Source organism: Corvus cornix, chromosome 1 (genome assembly GCF_000738735.6).
Source record: "Corvus cornix cornix isolate S_Up_H32 chromosome 1, ASM73873v5, whole genome shotgun sequence".
In the NCBI taxonomy this organism is placed as follows: Eukaryota; Metazoa; Chordata; class Aves; order Passeriformes; family Corvidae; genus Corvus; species Corvus cornix.
This window is the reverse complement of record NC_046332.1, coordinates 117,920,607-117,940,094: the sequence shown is the minus strand read 5'-3', so window position 1 is coordinate 117,940,094 and position 19,488 is coordinate 117,920,607. Positions and strand designations below refer to the sequence as shown.

General features: G+C 44.8%; 1 protein-coding gene across 1 annotated transcript; it reads right to left on the bottom strand.

Annotated features, from left to right (window-relative positions):
• Positions 1-510: 510 nt before the first annotated feature.
• LCMT2 (leucine carboxyl methyltransferase 2) lies at positions 511-19,145 on the bottom strand. The gene is made up of 13 exons (XM_039554204.1): positions 18,876-19,145; positions 17,065-17,146; positions 16,574-16,754; positions 14,125-14,281; positions 13,500-13,689; positions 12,988-13,095; positions 10,877-10,967; positions 8,499-8,756; positions 6,240-6,470; positions 5,154-5,251; positions 3,258-3,445; positions 2,922-3,057; positions 511-971 (listed from the first exon to the last, which is right to left on the bottom strand). The coding sequence occupies exons 1-13, from the start codon at positions 19,043-19,045 to the stop codon at positions 804-806; spliced, it is 2,058 nt and encodes a 685-aa protein (XP_039410138.1). The 5' UTR covers positions 19,046-19,145; the 3' UTR covers positions 511-803.
• Positions 19,146-19,488: the final 343 nt, after the last annotated feature.

Sequence of the window (19,488 nt, the reverse complement as noted above, 5' to 3'; positions counted from 1 at the left end):
TTCACTTCTTAAGGACTACTGCTGCCAGCTGCTTTTGAGGTACTTTATTTACAGAACACAAAGAGCTGTAAAAAAGCAAAGGCCAGTGAGGTGTTGTTCTGGGGTGACGTTATGAAGCTGCTTTATTCCTTACCCGTCCGCTCAGTGCCCAAGGACGCTGTTTCTTTACGATGGACCCGGGGGGCGGGGCCGGAGCCACGGGTCTCGGCAGGGCTCGGGAGGGGGTGTGCCGGGAGCACTGTGCTGCTTTTTGGTTTCCTTTATGTTCCAGCTAGCTGGGAAAAGGTTCTGTGGAGTTTTTTTCTTGTTCTTTTTTCCCTTTCCTTCCCCTTGCCTCACTGCCTCCCTTCCCTCCTCGCTGGTCCGGGGAGCCCGTGGGGTGGCCCCAGCTGGTCCAAGCCCGGGTGTCTGTTCCCTCTCCGGGAATTTGTTGTATTTTGAGGGTTTGGGTTTTTTTTAACCCTGTTCTACCCTGTTTTGCGTGTGTGTTAATAAACAGTTTGTTTGGGTTTTTTTTTTCCATTTTCACTTGCTGTGACCCACTTGTCTTATTGGTGGAGGAAAAGGGGAGGCCCTTTTCCCTTCGGAGGGGACACTCATTCCGGAGTGTTTTCTCCTGGAGGTTTGTCTCCAAAACCGAGACAGGTGTGAATCCCTTGCTGTAACTGTCCCTCCTGATCCCACCTTCACAAACGCATTCTGGATACAAAACCTTTGTGGAAACACTGTGCTGCTTTTGGACCTATAGTGAATAGATGTCTCCCCACAGCACAGTAGCATGGTTCAGCCCTGCTAGGTCCCACTCAGCAACTGATCAGGATGCTGCTGAGGCTCAGCGCGACAGGCTCTGGGTTCAAGTGTGTCCCAAAGGAGAAGCAGTTTCCACCACCACCAATAACCAGCAACTCCTTCTCATTTGGCAGAAAGACACTGCTATGATTATGTAGCATTAATGGCCACTCCAGATGCTCCTGAAAAAGGAAAGGAGATGTTGAACATACAGGACTTCACATGGTCCACCGTACCACCCATGAATGTGGGCAAAACCAGATAGAGAATACAGGAACAAGTAACCCCTGAGGTGTACTGCTCTACTATACCTGCCCACCCACCAACTTGCAGTTCAGTGATTTTTTTTAATGAGAGAAAATGTCTTTGTACTCCCTGAATCTTAATGCTTTTCCTCCCAAGAAGGTAGCCAGTCACTTTTTGATTCAATGTAAATCTTTGGTATTCATGGCCTGTGGCGAGGAGTTCCACAGCTTACCTATGTAACTGGTAGGTTCGAAAGCCTAGAGAGTTTCACGTTAAGTCAAAACAAACAGCTCATAAGCAAAGGAAGATACCAATCAATCTGTATCCGCTTATTCAATGTAAACAAGAGAGTTATATTCTTTTAGATACAACTTCATTATCACTGCACCCATCCTCACTGCTGTCCAGCAAGGGCAGTCTATTTTATCTAAAGGATATGAGGCCACTTATAATTTCTGCTACAGACAATAATTGAAAACTAAGCTACAATTAAGCATGTTTCATGCTTTATACCCTCAGCAAAATGCTGCAAGGTCAACCAGATGCACACATCCACTATAAAAAACTGACCTGTCACAAATTCCAGTTTCACCAATGACAGGTTCAATGTATACAGTTATCAAAAGAATGTTGTTGCTTTACATAAAAGATAAATAAAAACTTGTCAAGCAACAGAAATGTTCTTATAGAATCACTGAATGGTTTGGGATGGAAGGACCTTAAAAAAGGCCACCTCACTCCACTCCCCTTGCCATGGGCAGGGACAACTTCCACTGGACCACACTGCTCCAAGCCCCATCTAACCTGGGCTTGAACATTTCTGTATGGGGCAGCCACAGCTTCTCTCGGCAGCCTTTGGCAGTGCCTCACCATACTCTTCATAAAAAATTCCTTCCATATACCTAGTTTGAAGCTACTGTCCTTTAGATGAAAACCATCACTCCTTGTCCTATCACACAGGCCCTGCTACAAAGTCTGTCCCTACCCTTCTTAAAAGCCCCCCTTTAAGTACTGAAAGAGGCTCTAAGGTCTCCGCAGAGCCCTCTCTCTCTCTTATGGCTGAACAACCCCAACTCTCTCAGTGCATCCTCACAGGAGATCAGCTCCAGCTCTCTGATGACCTTTGTGGCCCTTCTGTGGATTTACTCCAACAGATCCATGTCTTTCTTTTACTCCAGGTAGTATTACCTGAGATGAGAGCTACTCAGAGATGTAGACCAAGCTTTATCCAGAGTATGCCAAAACCTTGCTGTGTGACACCACCTGTATGACTGTTCTTCAGCGATTCATAGAAGAAAGCCACCCAATAGTTAAAAGTTGGAAGGGTTCTCCGAGCATCATCCAGTCCAACCACCCTGTTCAAAGCAGGCTCAACTCAAGCAGGCTTATCAGTACCTTGCCCAGTCAGGTTTCAAATATCTCCAATAATGAAAACACGACAGCCTCTCTGAGCAATCTGGTTCAATCATCCTTACAGGAAGCTTTTATGTTACAGTGGAGTTTCCAGCATTTTCATGCTGTTTTTTTTTCTCGTATTTCAGGCAGCAGCTATAGCACACTGCAGTTGCCACCAAGAAGTTCTCAATGAAATTATACCACAGACCTCCATAAACACTAACTTAGCCTCTGGTTTATCTATTCCCTTCCTCCACAGACATCCTGAAGTGACTATGCTTGCATCCATTTCAGTTCTGGTGCCCCTTGTCTGAAACAGAGCAGCTCCATGTGCTCCAGTCTTCTGCACATTCCATCTCTCCCTCTCTTAATGCTGCTATGTTCTCCGTGCTGGGTAAGAGCACTTTGGAATTAGATCCTTCTTCTATGTAAAGTTACCTCGTTCCTTCACAGGACACTGCTTACCCTGAAAGAAAACTTTCAGTACTTACCACATTAACCACATAGTCCAAGCAGAGACCAGTCATTAAGTCAATGACAGTGATGCCTGGCACAGAGGATGCATGAAACCATACTCCACCAACGAGCAGAAGCTTTCCTTCATGCACATGTGCAGTATGTGAGTACCTATGAGTTCAAAATGAGATTGAACTCCATTAGCAAGGGAGGCTGGTAGACACAGGCTGAAGATTCTCTGCTGAATGCTCTGAGCAACCTGGTCTAGTTGAAGATGCCCCTATTCATGGCAGGAAGATTGGATCAGTTGGCCCTTAAGAGGTCGCTCCAAATCAAACTGTTTTATGATGCTATGAATGCCTTCTGCTTACCTTGGGACAAGAGGAGGGTGTGTCTCTATTGTCTGCCACTGAAAGCCATGTTCAAGCTCCCTCAGAAGGAAAACTGAACCCAAGGGCTGCTCAGCTGCTCCCAGACCTCCTGCGATCAGCACTCCTCCTTCCCAGCTGCAGGCACTGTGAGAGTGGCGGCTTTCTGGGACTGGACCCTCAACAGCAATCTAAAAAAAACACAAGGCTGAAGTTTGGCAAGCTAAGTGTCTGCTTAATGTCCAGGCTTTTAATGACCTTTTCCTCTGTGATTGAGTTTTTTGACACCCAACCTTCTCCATATGTTCCTCTAGGGACTGCTAAGTGCTTCCATTTACACTATCTCTGGCCCTTAGTACATTTAATATAATCAGTCTTTAGAGGGTTTATTTCCACACATTTATTAGAGGTAACTTTATCTGTATTCTTGCATGCTGCTTTCTGCTCAAGACATACACCTGGGAACTACAAGCTTGTTTACAAACACATAGACTAATGCAGTGACCAGCAAAGCTGGTGATCAGTTGTTCAAACCACAGAGTGGGATAAAAGCTCAACTGCCGGACTAAAATCCAGACAGAAAACCTTTAGTGCAAGCACTGAAGGAAAAAAAGTGCAATCAGGCATTAAAGGAATATCACAGCAAGTAAGTGGTAGAGTTTTGAGGCCACTTGGCCCATACCTTCCCCTAAAAGAAATGAAACTGTATCTGTTATCACCTGGATGGATGGATGTTTATATAATAGTTTCCAAAAGTCTGCAGTGACAAGAATTTCTCACCTCTTTAGGCAGTCTATTGCAGACTCAGCTAGCTTCAAGATCAATAGCTTTCCTTAGTGTCCCGTTGATTCCCTGTACTACTCAAAGTTAAAATGGAGAACAATTTTTGTCTTCTCTGCAACAGTATTTTAGATATTAGAAGATTTATTTCTATCTTGAATATTCTCCAGATTCAATAGCTAGAAGTCCTTCAAAACCTTCCCCTGTGAGGTATGTGGCCTGGTCACTCTTGCTGCATACCTCTATACAGCTGTATGGCACCCTGTCCACCTCTTTTTCAGCAATCAGCTTTGGGTATTTTACAGTAGTTCTGCTGAGATAAGGAACATTGTAGAAAATAAAAGAAGCAATTCATGTGTCTACCAGATAGCATTTCTGGGTACGTATCTGAAGACACAGTGTTGGCCTCCCACAACAGTGGGATATTGCTTACTCATGTTTAGCTTGTGACCTCCTGCAACTATGCATCTCTCATCCTATAACTGTGCTATGTACAAGGTTGGGCTCAAAGAGTTATAATAAATAGGGTTACATCAGACTGGTGGCCAGTAAGGAACCAAGGGAGTAAGTCCTCTTTAGCTCAATTTCCTTTTATGATACATTCAGCAATCTAGTTGACTGAGGAAAACCAGCAGATATGGAGGTGGTTTTGATTTTAGCAAAGCTTTTTATACTGTCTCTAACAGTATCATTCTGTAAAAATGGCCAGCACACAGCTGGACAGGTCCATGATGGGAGAGGTGAAAGAACACAGAGGCAGTATGTTCTCAGTAGCATCCAGTAACAGAGCAAGAGGCAATGGGCACAAACTGACATAGAAAAAAAATCCACTTAAACATAAAACCCCCTCATATTGTACTAACAGGGTGGTCAAGCACTGGAATAGGTTGTCCAAAGAGATTGTGGAGTCTCCATCTATGGAGATAATCCCACCTGGACAATATACTGAGCAACCTGCTCTAGTTAGACCTGTTTTAAGCAAGAGTGCTGGACTAATGACCTCCAGATGTCCCTTCCAACCTCCACTATTCTGTAGAGACTGTATTCTCCACAGAAGAATAAAAGGCTGGATGTTTAGAAGTCAGTTCTAACTCTAATCACCATGGAGTACATTCTCACCGCAGTGTAGGAGAGTTCTGGAGTGTGCAGGAAATACCAATCCCCGAGCACAGGCTCCAGAGCAGAGCGGCCACCATACACAAACAGGTACTGCTCACCTGTGGAAACAGACAACCAGGTTGTAAGAGAAGTTAGAATCTGGTATGTCACAAAAGCAAAAATTTCTGTTTGTATAGAAGGGAAGCTGACAAAAAGGGTGCAACAGTACTTTGGGTAGATGTCAAGGACATGCATTCACTGCACTATGCCCTGTCCTTTCACTGATTCAGGTAACACCAGTGTTGATCACTTTCTTCAGCTACAAAGCAGTATCAAGGCAAAAATAAGATGAAACAATACAGCCTGACGAAGACAAAACCCAATGTATTATTAACAAAATTTTATTTACCCATTTAGCATTTGCTTTTTTTGATATAAAATTGTGACTGGAAGCTACAGTATTAATTAAAGACTGCTCCACAAATGGAAAGTGTGCTCCAGACTAGACTAACAACTGCTTAACAATTCCCTTCTGCTCCCCTTGGAGGGTTGCTTGCCAGCTGCAGGAATGGCAACCTTAGCTTTCAGCTCCTGAATGCCACTGCTTAAGTTTTTGCCCCTTACAACCAGAATCTTTTACTGGATCAACCTTCAGCTTGCTATTGCAGGACCTAATTCTAGAGCCGTTCACAACTACTGAGTGTTTGTCAATTGCTACTAGAAAAGTAACATTTCTTCTGAAGGACCTCTGGATAAAGAGCTAGGGATCCTACTCCCTAAAAAAATGTCCTTCAGAGAGAGCAAAACTTATTTCTGGCATGATCGAGTATGAAAAACTTCAGCCATAGATGATCTCCTAGAATCAGTCTTCCAGAACAGATTACAGCAGATTACAGCAGGTTTCAATCCTACTTGCCACTGGGGATGTAGATAGCGAAATTCAAAATTACCATATTTCAAGTGTCAAGAAGAGATCTCAAAGCCTCTTAATTTCTCTCCTACTGGCAGGCTTGAGGAGTGATCAGTATGAACTTCATGAAGTTCAACAAGGTCAAGTGCAAGATCCTGCATACCTACAGCCATTTCCACTCTTTCCAGGCTTTTTACCTTTAAATGTCATTTCAGTTGTGCTGTGTCTCCAACGTGAAGCTGCTGCTTCAGCAGCAGGCTGCAGACTTACAGGCTCCACTGAAACGTCATCTGGGTCTGAAGCATTACAAGTTTTGGGGAACTTTAGCCACAACATTCCCAAGCCTGCGCTCGATGGGGATGTTCGTCCTCCTACGACCAGGGCCAGAGTGTCTGAGAGACAAGACACAGTATGGTACAACCTCTCACCTGTGGAGATACAAAATGTCATGCTTCACACGGATGCTTTTTCCAAGAAATTTATAATAATTTTAGTTGGAAAAGACCCTTAAAGATTATCAAGTCCAACCATTCCTCCAGCACTCTCAAGGTCAAAACTACACCATGTCCCCAAGTGCCATTTTCACATGGCTTTTAAATCCTTCCAGGGATGTGGACTTCACCACTACCCTGGGTAGCCTGTGCCAGGCATGGACAACCCTTTACTTAGAGACATTTTTCTCAATATCCAACCTAAACCTCCCCTGGCATAGCTTGAAGCCATTTCCTCTTGTCCTGTCCTTTGTCCCCTGGGAGAAAAGGCCGACCTCCACCTGGCTACATACTCCTTTCAGGTAGTTGTAATGAGTGAGAAGCTTCCTCCTGAGCCTCTTTTTCTCCAGGTTGAGCCCTCCCCCCACCAGTTCCCTCAGCACTACTACAATGGGCTTACAGTAGTGGTGGATGAGGGAAGAGCAACAGATTTCATCTACCTGGACTTGTACAAAGCATTTGACACTATGCCACCCAGCAACCAGTCTCTAAACTGGAGAGACATGGATTTGACAGATGGACCATTCGGTGGATTAGGAATTGGCTGAATGGTCTCACTCAAAGAGCTGCAGTCACCAGCTCAGGGTCCAAGTGGAGACCAGTAATGAGTGCTGCTCTTCAGGTCTCCAGAGGGACCAGCACTATTTAATATCTTTGTAGGTGACACAGACAGTGGGATCGAGGGCACCCCCAGCACATTTGCCAATGACAAGGAGCTGTCTGGTGTGGTCATGCGCTGCAGGGAAAGGGAGGGGCATCCAGAGGGATCTGGACAGGAGAGGTGGGACTGTGCCAACCTCATGGAGTTCAGCAGGACCAAGGGCCAGGTCCTGCACCTAAACTGAGGCAATCCCAGCACAAATACAGACTGGTCAGAGAATCAAAAAGCAGCTCTGGGGAGAAGGACTTGGGGGCGTTTGTGGACAAGTTCAGTATGACTCAGCAGTACATGCTCACAGCACAAAAGTCAGCCATGTCCAAGGCTGCATCAAAAGACGTGTGGCCAGCACGTCGACGGAGATGATTCTCACCCTCTAAGCTGTTTTTCTGAGACCCCACCTGGAGTTCTGCATCCAGGTCTGGTGCCCCCAGCACAATAAAGACATGGAGCTGTTGGAAAAAGTTCAGTCTACTAGCTTGATCACAGGGCTGAAGCCCCTCTGTTCTGGAGCCAGGCTGAGAGAGTCTGGGCTGTCAGCCTGGAGAAGTAAAGGCTCCAGGGAGATCTCAGAGCCCCTTCCAGTGTCTAAAAGGGCTCCAAGAGAGCTGGAGAGGGACTTTGGAAAAGGGCCTGGAGTGACAGGACAAGGGGAACGGCTTCCCACTGCCAGAGGGCAGGGTTAGATGGGATATTGGGAACAAATTCTTCTCTGTGAAGGTGGTGAGGCCCTGACACAGTTTGCCCAGAGAAGTGGCTGCCCCATCCCTGGAAGTGTTCTACACCACGCTCTGATAAACCTGGTCTACTGGAAGGTGTCCCTGTCCATGGCAGAGGGTTGGAGTTAGAGGATCTTTAAAGTCCCTTCCAACCCAAACCATTTTATGATTCTATGACTCCAGCCCCTCAATGTCCCTCTTTCTGTGAGAGACCCAGAACTGGACAAGGCACTCGAGGTGTCTCTGCAGTGCCCAGCAGACAGGGACACTCACTGCCCTGGGCCTGTGGCCACACTAGACTGGTAGCAGCCAGGGGCCATTTGCCTTCTTGCCCACCTGGGCTCATGTTCAGCCACTGTCAAACAGAACCCCCAGGTCCTTTTCCAGCTTTCCAGTCACTCTGCCCCCAGCCTGGGGCGCTGCATGGAGCTGTGGTGACCAAAGGGCAGGATCCGGCATTTAGCAACCAGAACCTTCAGATCTCTGTGACTGCCAGCATCACTGTGCCATGACATCACTTTTTCACTAGACTTTCCTTCACTTTTAGCACAAAGATACCTTGTACTTGCCATCAGTATGGGAACTCACCCCATCTTTTATCAGGAATATTCTGTGTCACACAGACAGCTTTCCAGTAGCCTGCAAGCTTACTCAGCACATGGAAATTTCTCATGCGGCAGTGTTGTCCATTCTCCTCCCCAAAGCCTCCCGTGGTAAGAATCACGCCGGGTTTTATAAGAACGGAGTGGTGACCGTAACGTCTCAGGCCAGGACTTCCTGAGAGCCTTGCACATACTGCTGCAGGGACACTCCCAGCCATCCCAACAGGACCAGCATGACGAGGAACTGTAAGCCAAAGAGAACCAAAGAACTTATGCACAAATACAAACCAAGGACTACATTTTAAGTAAGAGATTAAGCACGCCATCTTTTCAAGATGACCATTCATCTTTTCAAGAAGAAAAAAACTGAGAAGTAAGTTGACAGTGCACACAGATAATCTGAAATGCCCTAGAAATCAGGATGTAATGGTTAAAACTACTACTTTACCAACTGTAACTTCTACCCTGCTCACTCAGCTCCTGGCAATTCTGAGACTGCTTTCATGAGGTGGACCTAAGACTGGCCAAGAGACTGCAGTGTCCTAAACTGCTGCAGCAAGATATAAACCACTGCACTACCTTCAAAAGGACCACCTGTCTGATTAAGACCATATCTGGCTACACAAACAACACAGAACAGCAGAAAAAGGAGAAACACCTGGAAGCTGATTTCAAAGTTTCTTGCCAGACTTTGATCCTATCTTCACAGACGCACTGAAATAACATTCTGAAGCATGATAAATAATCTGTTAATTCGAATGGTCCTACTATAGGACAGTATTTCCAGTTATCTAAATATTTTCTCTCTAAATATTGTATCTCTTAGCATGAAACAAACTTTTAGCACAGGACTCTGGCTCACCTATACACTGTACACATTGTTTTCTTTTAATCAGTTTGGAATCTGCGCCTTCTGTTTAAATCAAGGTCTTTATTCTTGTGTTGTAAGAGATGATGAGGTGCAGGAGGAGCAGCTTGCAGTCCATTTTTTGTATGCCATAATCAGAAAAATCTCCTGTACTGATCGTTGCTTTGTACAAGACCCTACTTTATCATTTGATGAAGTAAGAAATTTAATCTCTTTGGGCTTAAATGTCTTTTTACAGACTGATCATTTAAAGACGGAGGAGTTTTTTCATGTCACAAAATATACTTACCACGATTTCTTTGGAAGATTTAGTACTTGCACTCTCTTGAACTGGGACCCAAGTCTGTCTGAGAGGATAACTGGGGCATTTATTGCTATTAGAGACATACATTTTGCATTCCCAGTAAAAAATATCTAAGCATGGACAATTTACCAGACTTTGAAGGCTTTTGCTATCAGTTTTGAATACAACAGAGACAGCAGCAGAAAGACCCTATTCCTGTCTCTAACGAATCAAATGTCTTCACTGTAATAAAAACCATGAAGCAAATGTCAGATTGTTTTTCTTAATTTAAGGATAGATACTACGCCTTTAGGAGCCTTCAAGGATTTAACTTAAGGACCAGCAGCAATCACACAGTACATTAAACCACACCCGCATTCATTTAGCTTCAATTTCACTACATTTTCAAATGCAGCTGAGACACAACACATGGATTCAATGGCCATCCCGCCCTATCCTTTTTCAGCTGCTTTTCTTGCTCCCTAGAACACAGATTTCAACTTTCTCTTGAAGCTAGAGCTACTTGTGGTGCTGTACTGTGAAGACTAGTGGTATAAAACAGGTTATAAATAACCTTCTGCTTTCTATGCTGAAAAATGAAACAAACAGACAAAACCAGGAATTTCTTGGACTGCTACTGCCACCAAATAATTTTTATCTCAGAAACACAATCTTGGTTTTGCCTTTTCCCCAGCTGTACCACTTTTCTCCCATCTAAAAGAAGTGACATACAGATTTAAATACTACAGGTACAATTGCACCCACAAGGGATAACAAAGCAAAGCGCAGCTTCATGACAGACTTCCGAGTGGTCTGCTGGACAGGGCAGTAAAGAAAACAGAACAACCTTTTTGGAGCTGGAAGGAGAGAGTGGTTCAGAGAGCCATGTACGGAGGCAACCAGGAATAAATTTGAAAGGGAGATCCCAAAAACAGGGGGGTAGGCTGGCATTGCAGCCATGCACTGGAGGAGCTCATGTATGAAAAAATGACAAGCTGTTCAGACTGGGAGGTTCAATAAACTGAAAGAATGGAAGTGATCAGAACCACAGCTCTGGCCTTGCTTTAGACAGCAGAACCATTGTGGAGGAGTGAAGAAAGCTACCAGACAGCAGCACCCCATCCGCCCCTCCCAGGGTTTCAATGTCTCCTAAAACCTCTCAGAGAAGCCTGCATGAGATAAAAGAACACTGTGAAAACTACTTGGTGTGTACCTGTCATACTGGGTAACAACGGAGTCCAGGAAGGTTCCATCCCCTTTGATGCAGCCAACACAAAGTAATGAGAACATTTCAGATGCCATTCCTGTAGCAAGCCCAAAGGAAAAAACAAATAAACAAACAAACAAACCAAGAAAGGAAGACCCAAACAAAAAAACAATCCCCCTCAAAATCTAAGAGCAAACAGCAGAAACAGCCAGGGTGACCAAATCAAATACCAACCCAGCCTAGCACTGTTTCCAGCAATGGTCAAAATCAGAGGGGTGAATCAGAGAAAGAACAGGTGGGTAAACACCTTGCTCACTCCACCTTTCAAAAATTTACAGCCCAGGGATCTTCAAGAAGTTTTGTATTGTGTCTTTGTATTGAACAATCCTTGATGGATTTTTCATCCATGAACCTATCCAGTTGCTCTTTGAACTCACAAAAACTTTTAATGTGTCCAACATGCATCCCATAGCTTAACTATATGTTGCATGCGAAGGTTTTTCTTTTTGGAATCAACTTCCCTTTATGCTTCTCAGTTCTGATCACAAAAAAGAGTGAGATCTTTATACCAGAGGGATTAAGGTTTCTTAAAGTTCATGGAATATAAGTGATTCCAAAGAAATCACAAATGTTCAGAGGTGCAACATGGTCCGTGCTGGACAATAATACATAATTTTCAGTCTGGCCTTGGAATCATTCTGAGGCAGAAGCACAAGCAAAAGGAACGTACAGGAAGCCAGTAGCAACGAGAGTTCACCCTGGCGTTTATGGACGTTAGGGAATTGAGTGTGTTCATTCCCATGCTAGGATATACTCAGCCAACTATGTGATTAGCAAGCATAAACACGAATTTAGGCACAAGAACTCATGTTATCAGCTTCACTGCCCCAACCCATATTAGAAGTAAAAAGCATCTTTTGAAAAGTGACATCCACAAATTAATGTAAATACTGAAAATGGAAGAATCCACTATTAGTCCCTAAGCAAATTACTCTAGAAATTGGTCTCCCTCCACACTGGGTGTCCATTTTACATTTCTTATCTAATTTGACCAAGCTTGTTTCCAATAAGACCTGGAGCTTACTTAATCTTTCTCTCAGAGGCTAATTGTAGAGCTCTCTGTTATCACATCGTTTACTCCTGTGCACATTTCCAGCTCGGACTCATGCACATTAACCTCCTCTGTCTTCACCAAGTCTTTACCTTCTCACTATATGAGCAATGGCCTACAACAATTCTACCAGACATTTCTAAACCACTTAGCAAATCTGCCAGCACTTTCAGTCACCACTTTTGCATTCATATAGCAGAGCAGCTCCTACCATGTTGGCAAAATAAATTCAAGCACATTAAATTGTTTTCATACTACAGCTATTAGATTTCTAGAATTATAAACAGAGAACCATAAAATCAAACGGGAAACTTCTAGTAAGTATTCCACAGGATATTTAGCTCAAAGTTACTCACTATCTTGCACTTATCTTCACTTTTAGACTTCAAATAGTTGGAAATGTTGCCAGCAGTTAACATAAAAATGGCAAAGAATAGAGTCATAGTTGAATTTCAATCATTAATACAGGAATGGCTGTATAAAGTCAGACAAAAAAAAAATCAGAAATTAGTAACCTGCATCCAACAGTGACAAACAATGGAGTAGTCTATGGAAATGGAAGAGAGCAGGACAAGTGCATTTGCTTTCCCCAGGAATGCTCTCAACCAACTGCAGTCAGGAGCAGCACATCAGGAGTATATTTATGTATTCAGTAATCCTTAATGGATTTCTCTTTCATTAAAGTAATTGTCCCTTGAATCCATGCCAACTTTTACCATGTACAACTTCTTTTATACTACCAAGTAGTTTGCTATGACAAGCCTGTCTCCTTGAGAGACTGGAAGGAACATGCAGCTTTTCTAAGATCAAGGAGAGACTTCTTCCCATGCTGCTTCACCAGGAGCTCCCCATGGCCTCTGTGTAAACTAAGCTGATCCAAGGTCCTTTCTGCCTCCATGAATACATGTGCCTCAGCAGCTCTGTACAGAATTGCAACTATAAGAAATTGCGGATACCTTATGATATCAAAGCCAGGTCCCTGATCTTCAGAATAAAGGAGGGTTACCTCATACTCATCAAAAGGCTCCAGAGTCTGCACTCTTTGCTGCTCATCTTCTGGAATACAACAGGTGAAAAACTCATTCATATCCATGACACTGCAGTCAGTCCAGCCCTAAAAGACAAATCCCTCAAAGTCATCACCTCTGGAAAGATAGAAACTCACTTCCCACAGGAAAACAAAGACCCTAAATTAAACACCTGCATAAGCCAATAAGACTGTCTAGATAAAGCAAGAGCAGCCCAAAAACTGGTGAAAATAGATCTCTCATCTGTAAAGTTCTTAAAAACTTAATTTAGTGCATCAAAAGTCACAGAGGAACCCATTAAGCCCACATGAGACAGTAGGGTGCAAGCCAATTGGAAGCACCTTCTAATGATGAGTCATGCTACCAGAAAAGGCAGTACCTCAGCCCTGTTTGCTTCAGGCTTCAGCCCATAACTGACCAAACACTTGGTGTTCCAATCTTCCTCAGATGAATGATGCTTCATGCATGCCCTTGAGCTGCAGGTGCGTACCTTTCCCAGAAAGCGCCTCTGCTGTGCCTCACAGTCAGGGTACTGTGCCAGGGAGCGCAGCGCACAGTTCAGCTGGCTGAAATGCTGCTGCATGACACATCCAAAAGGGTCCTCTGGGTGCACCTGCTCATACACCAGGAAGCATGCCTGAGGGAAATGCTCTGCTGCCCACTGAATCAAGGCATCTGACCTGTTGGGAGATTGTGCATAAGAAATTAAATTGAGGGCACACCCATCACAGGACAGATGCAGTGTATCTTCCTGCAACACCATAAAGGTGCTATTAAGGCATTCTGACAAGTGGCAATACACAAATGAGAGTGCTGTGCTGGGCACTCATGAACGTCTCCTCCCCATCTGCACACACAATCCAGGTCATGAGAAGAACAAAAACCTTAAAATTGCTCATTTCAGATTTTCCTTCTTTTTTTCCTTCCTTTTAGGCTATCGTGTGGACATCAATTACATCATCATAATGATGATGTAAGGAGCTATTTGGGACTCCACAGAATTCCCAAGGCTTTAGTTTCAAGAGAACACATCTCCCAGCCCAAGGTGATGTACTCAGAAAGAAGCTCGTTGTTTTCCCTTTACCACCTGGGTAAGAGAGGAGAACCCAGCTGACCTGGTGTTCTCCATGTAGGTGAGCACCACCTCTGCGATGAAGAGGGTAGGGATTTCATTGTTCAGTCCCGCTTCCTCCAGGGTTCTCTCCAGCTCAGACAGCTCTGATAAATCCACTCCCAGTAATTTATAATCCTCTCCAGAAAAGGTAATGGCTCCTGGGAGACAAAAATGATACAACCTCACTATGGTGCTGCTGCAATACTGAGACCAAAAGGGACGAACATGAAAATCAAACCCACAGGCAATCACTCACAAGGCTACATCCATCAACTATATTTCTCTGAAACAGGTACAAGAAAATCCCCATCATTAAATAACCCATGAACGGATAGTGCTATGTGATCCATTAACTGCAAATCTAAAACTCCATTACTCCTAATGCAAATTTCACCTACAGATTTCTCATAGAATTACGAAAAATAATATAATTCTCATAGAACTACACTTACTATAACAAGAAAACTTTATTATATTTACTTTAAGAGAATTTTTTAGAACCACTGTAATTCAAAATCAAACCTAAAGGGCTCTCATTTATACACCTTTCACTTTAGGCTAAGAAAGCACCCTTGCTTTGGTATAATTTCAATGGTTTCCCTCACAATCAGAAAACTGTTCTCAGGTTTCTTAGGCTTGGTTTGTTTGTTTGTTAAACAGATTTCATTTCTGTATAATGGTACTGAGTCCTGAAACTGCACATGCTAGCTCTTGGCAAACACCAGGACCTGACTCACAGATCGCCATCCTCAGAAATAAGTTCCAGTTTATGATCTGTAAGTATTATTATACCTCTGTACCCCATCAGAATATGGTAAGCTATGGCCTGTTGACCTTTTCAGCCAAAACCACATCATTAACAAAGCAAACTGTAAAGTACCTTTAGAAATCACCTACTCTGTCTCTGCAACCCAACAACTGTATCTGTCCTGAGGACAGTTAACCTACACTGTTCTCAAAGTACACTTCTGGAGCCAAAAAACGGCCTTTTGCAGAAGCCCATCAGAGTGTTCCCTTCTACTTTCTTCTAACTTGTCCATCCATTCCTTCCTGACCTCTGGACACAGGGAATAGGGTAATTCCAACTATCCGACACCTTCCCTTGAGTACTTGAAGATTCTTGGTATGGACAGAGTTCCTTGCCACAGGTCTCTGCCAATATTAAAAATGTGAATGGATTTAGGAAGAAAATGAAAAAGTTCATGGAAGAGCTACTCACTAAGACCTGGAAGTCAGGAACTCACACTCTATAGCTGTCTTCCATCTGTATTTAAATTGATTAATACCATCTAAATGCTGTGGTTTACATATGTCCCTACTGCATTTCATTCCATGTTTTCCAGACCATCCGTGTACTACGCCAAACTCCTACTCTCATTCATCTTATTGCAAGTCCCCATGTTTCCTGCAGGTTTATGACATTTCACCTTCTACAGCATTATCATCTAGAGCATTACAGGAAATCCTGGAGGAAAACAGATGCAGGAGAAACCTCTAGTGATCCAGATACTTTACATTCCTCCTTTTGCCCCTTAGCATTCAGCTTGCACAATATTCTGCAGTAGTTTCACAAGGCTCATTTTCTCCTGCCTTGGAGGGCAAAAAAAAAGTCAGGAAACAGAATGACTAATGTTTTACTACAGTCAAGATACTTAAGAGTCAAACCTTCTCTCTTACCCATCAAGGCCATAAATCATTGTATAATTTAGGGTGAAAGGGACATTTGAAAGTAATCTTGTACAAATACTTCCTCATGGCAATTATCTGTATCAGGTTGCTCAAAGCTTTGTCCAGTCAAGCTCTATCTCCAAGGCTGAAGATTCCATCCGCTTTCTAGGCAATCTGTTCCCATTTTTAACTACTCATGTGGTGCAACCTCCTCCCCAACATTTTCATTATACATCACCGGAATTTCCTTTTTTTTTTTTGCAACTTTCAACCATTGTCCCTTGACTATTTGTTTTATGCCTTCAAGAAAAGTGTGGCTCTGTCTTTTCTAACCTCTCCCAATAGGTAAGCTGAAGACTGCTGTTAAGACTCACCTCCCTCCCAAACTCCTCCCCATAAGGCTGAACAAACCCAGTTCTCTCAGCCTCCCCTCCTATATCACCTGCTCCATCACTTCATCATCCTCATCACCTCCCACTGGACATGCTACAGTTTGCCACTGTTTTTGGACCAGTGAACTCAAAGCTGGACACACCCTTTCAGAATTTGTAACAGAAAAAACCTGACTTTGGTTTGGTATAATCAGCTCCTGACAAATCCTGGCTTCTTGTTATCTCCCAATGCTTACAAATGATTTGTTTCAACTTTTTCATAAAATGAACGTGCTTTTTATCTACAATTTCATAGTCCCCCTACTATAACCTGTCACTTTTTGAAGGCTAAAGCTATGTTTACTTCTTCTAAACATTTTGCACAAAAGAAATCTTCCATGAATGCCATACCTAATCCTTCCCCTCCAGTGTCTCCCACCAGTGCTGACAACTCTTTCATTCTTTTGATCAGAGTGGCTTTTTGGCATGCCACATTTGGGAAGTCTACCTCATATACCACAGTGTGGCGCAGAAGACCCACATCCTTCAAACGGAAGTATAAGGAATCAAAACCAGCACCTAAAGATAGGATCTGCAGAGAAAGCATCAGAAAAAGTTATACTCAACTCTAGCAGCATCTTGAGCATCTAGGTGCGAAAAATATTAAATATCATCTGTAGAGTGACAAAATCAGGCAACCTCCTGCAAGAGGCAGAGGATATTGCCCCCTCCCAGATACTTCTGCCAAAGTGACACATGGACAGCCACAGTACTGACAGTCAGATTTCTGTGCCCTGATGGGAATGGATCTGAACAGATGCCAGTGCGAGTTACTGCCCAGATGCCAGAAAGACTTTACACACATTTAGTGGGAAATGCCAGTAGCCCCAGATAAAATGCACCTGTGTCCTGGGTAGGCTTTGTGTCTTCAGCAGGAAGTCCTGAACACAGTGATCTACAGCACGGGCACGGATGTAATAACCCCTGTAGGAACAAATTCAGTTGTAATCACTGTCCAGGGACTCGATTTCTCCAGCACTGGCAACTTTCATTTAAAAAAAATAAAGATCTTTTTCTCTCAGCTTCTACCCAACAACTCCCTGTTTATAGACCTGCACTGGGAGATGATTTTGTCATCTCTAGAGCTTGCTAATAAATACAGATCTCCTGCACTCAGTGCGCACATTACCCATCAGGACTATGGGTAACCCAGAGAAAATGTGCAGATATCCTAGCTGGACCTGTTCTGTTTTGCATAAGTAAATATTTGCTGACTGAAAATGTATGAATCCAGACAGCGAGGATGCTCCCCTACAATGCAGATGGTTGATACCTGAGTTCCTGCCCCAAATCATATGCTGCAACAACAGAATTAATGAGTGTGTGCTAATGTAGCGAGAAGGGAAGAAAAAAGGGAAGAAAAGCAAAGTTAGGAGAGGAATTCCGTTCTTTGGTTTTTGAATGAACAGAACTAAATCAGTCTAACTCCTGGAAAGCATTTACCATTTCCGCAGTCTGGCATGGATTGCTGCCTCTTGTTTCTTGGCATTCTCTTTCAGTTAGTTTCATCCTATATCCACCTGGCTATATCCCAGCTCCTATCACCCCTTTAACAAGCATGTTATCATCTTCATGCCTCATGGGGACAAAGTTTTCACCTGACAGTCTAAGATGTCCCAAAATTGATGACAGTGTTGATAAATGCAATACACAACCCTCCCTGTGAATTCAGCTTGGCATGCCAATGTTGTGTGACAAGCCAATGCAGGTTTCCTGATGAGCCACATTCATCTTCATAGGCCTGCAAGCTTCTGCTTGAACACCACTGTTTGATTTTCCCCTGAATGCAACTCCTTTGGCAATTCACAGTCATTTGGATTGCATTAAACTAGTCACCTCGAATTATGTAAATTCCAAAACGACATCAGCCTAGAGCCCTCTGCAAACACACATTAAAACATGCTTGTGTCATACAAAGCTCTGGAGAAGTCCTCCTGGTCAGACACCACTGATTCAAAACATATTGCTTCCCAGAGCCACCAAATACCTTATGGAAATTGTAACATTCTGGGGAATTAATGAAAAAACTATCGATGTTATTACATTAACAGTATGTTTTCAAGCATTAATTAGTTTTCAGCAGCATTAGACACTGAAGTGAGGAACCAGTCTGGTGGCACATTTTACTCAGGACAAAGCATTCAGTTTTGGTCCAGAAGCCATGTAACATTATACTAACAGCCTAACAAGGTTACACGACTGTGAGACAGTGCACTGCACGTTGCCACTCTGCCACTCTGCGTAGTTTGCTTAAAATATGTTTGAGAATCTGTGCCTTGCACAACTGACAGCTCTGAGCATGGGGATTTGTGGTGGGAGGAACCTTAAGCTACTCTCGTTCCACCCCTCTGCCATGGGTGCTCCAAGCACCACGTTGCTCCAAGCCTCGTCAAACCTGGCCTTGGAAACTTCCAAAGATGAAGCAGCCACAACTTCTCTGGGCAACCCGAGAGCCACGGCCTCGCCACCCTCACAGGGAAGATCTCCTTCCTAATACGTAACCTAAACCTACTCTTTTTCAGCTTGAAGCCATTCCTCCCCCTGTCCTGTCACTCCTGGCCCCCCGCAGTCCGAGATACCCTCCCACGCCCCCCGGGCACCGGGGCTCAGCAGCCGGAGCAACGAAAGGTCCGGCGCAGTGCCCGCTCCTCACCGGTGGATAAGCGGCGCTCGCCGCCGCCGCCGCCGCCCCGCCAGAAGCCGCAGGAACCGGTCCTGGATGTAGCCCCGCGCTGCCGCCGAGCACTTGCTGACGGCGCTGCTGCCGCCGGTGCCCTGGATCTGCCGGGACAATGACACGGCGCTGCCGCTTCCGACCAACATCGTGTCCCGAGAAGTGCACAGGGCGCCCGGCGCGGGAGGGCGGGGCCGGGCAGCGCCAAGAGGGCTCCGAGGGGAGGGGACGGCAGTGCCCGCCGCCGTCGAATCCCCCTCCGTCCCAGTCTCCGCTTCCCCTCGCTCTCCAAAGCAGCTGGGCCGAGGCTTCCCGGGCCGTTCCCCGCGCACTTGGGGCCCGGGATTCGCTCACAGTCCGGGGTTCGCTCACGGCTCAGGGGTCACTCACGGCCCGGGGGTCACTCGCGGTGCCGACGGCCCATCCCGCGCACGCCGCGCCGACCGGAAGTGGGAGCCCCGCGCCGGACGCAGAGCGCGCCGAGCGCGCGCCCCCTCGCGGGCCTGCCCCGCCACTGCCGGCGCCGCCGCGGGAGCCTCGAGCGCAGCCGCCTGTCGGGAGCGCCACGGAGGGGAGGAGGAGGAGGAGGAGG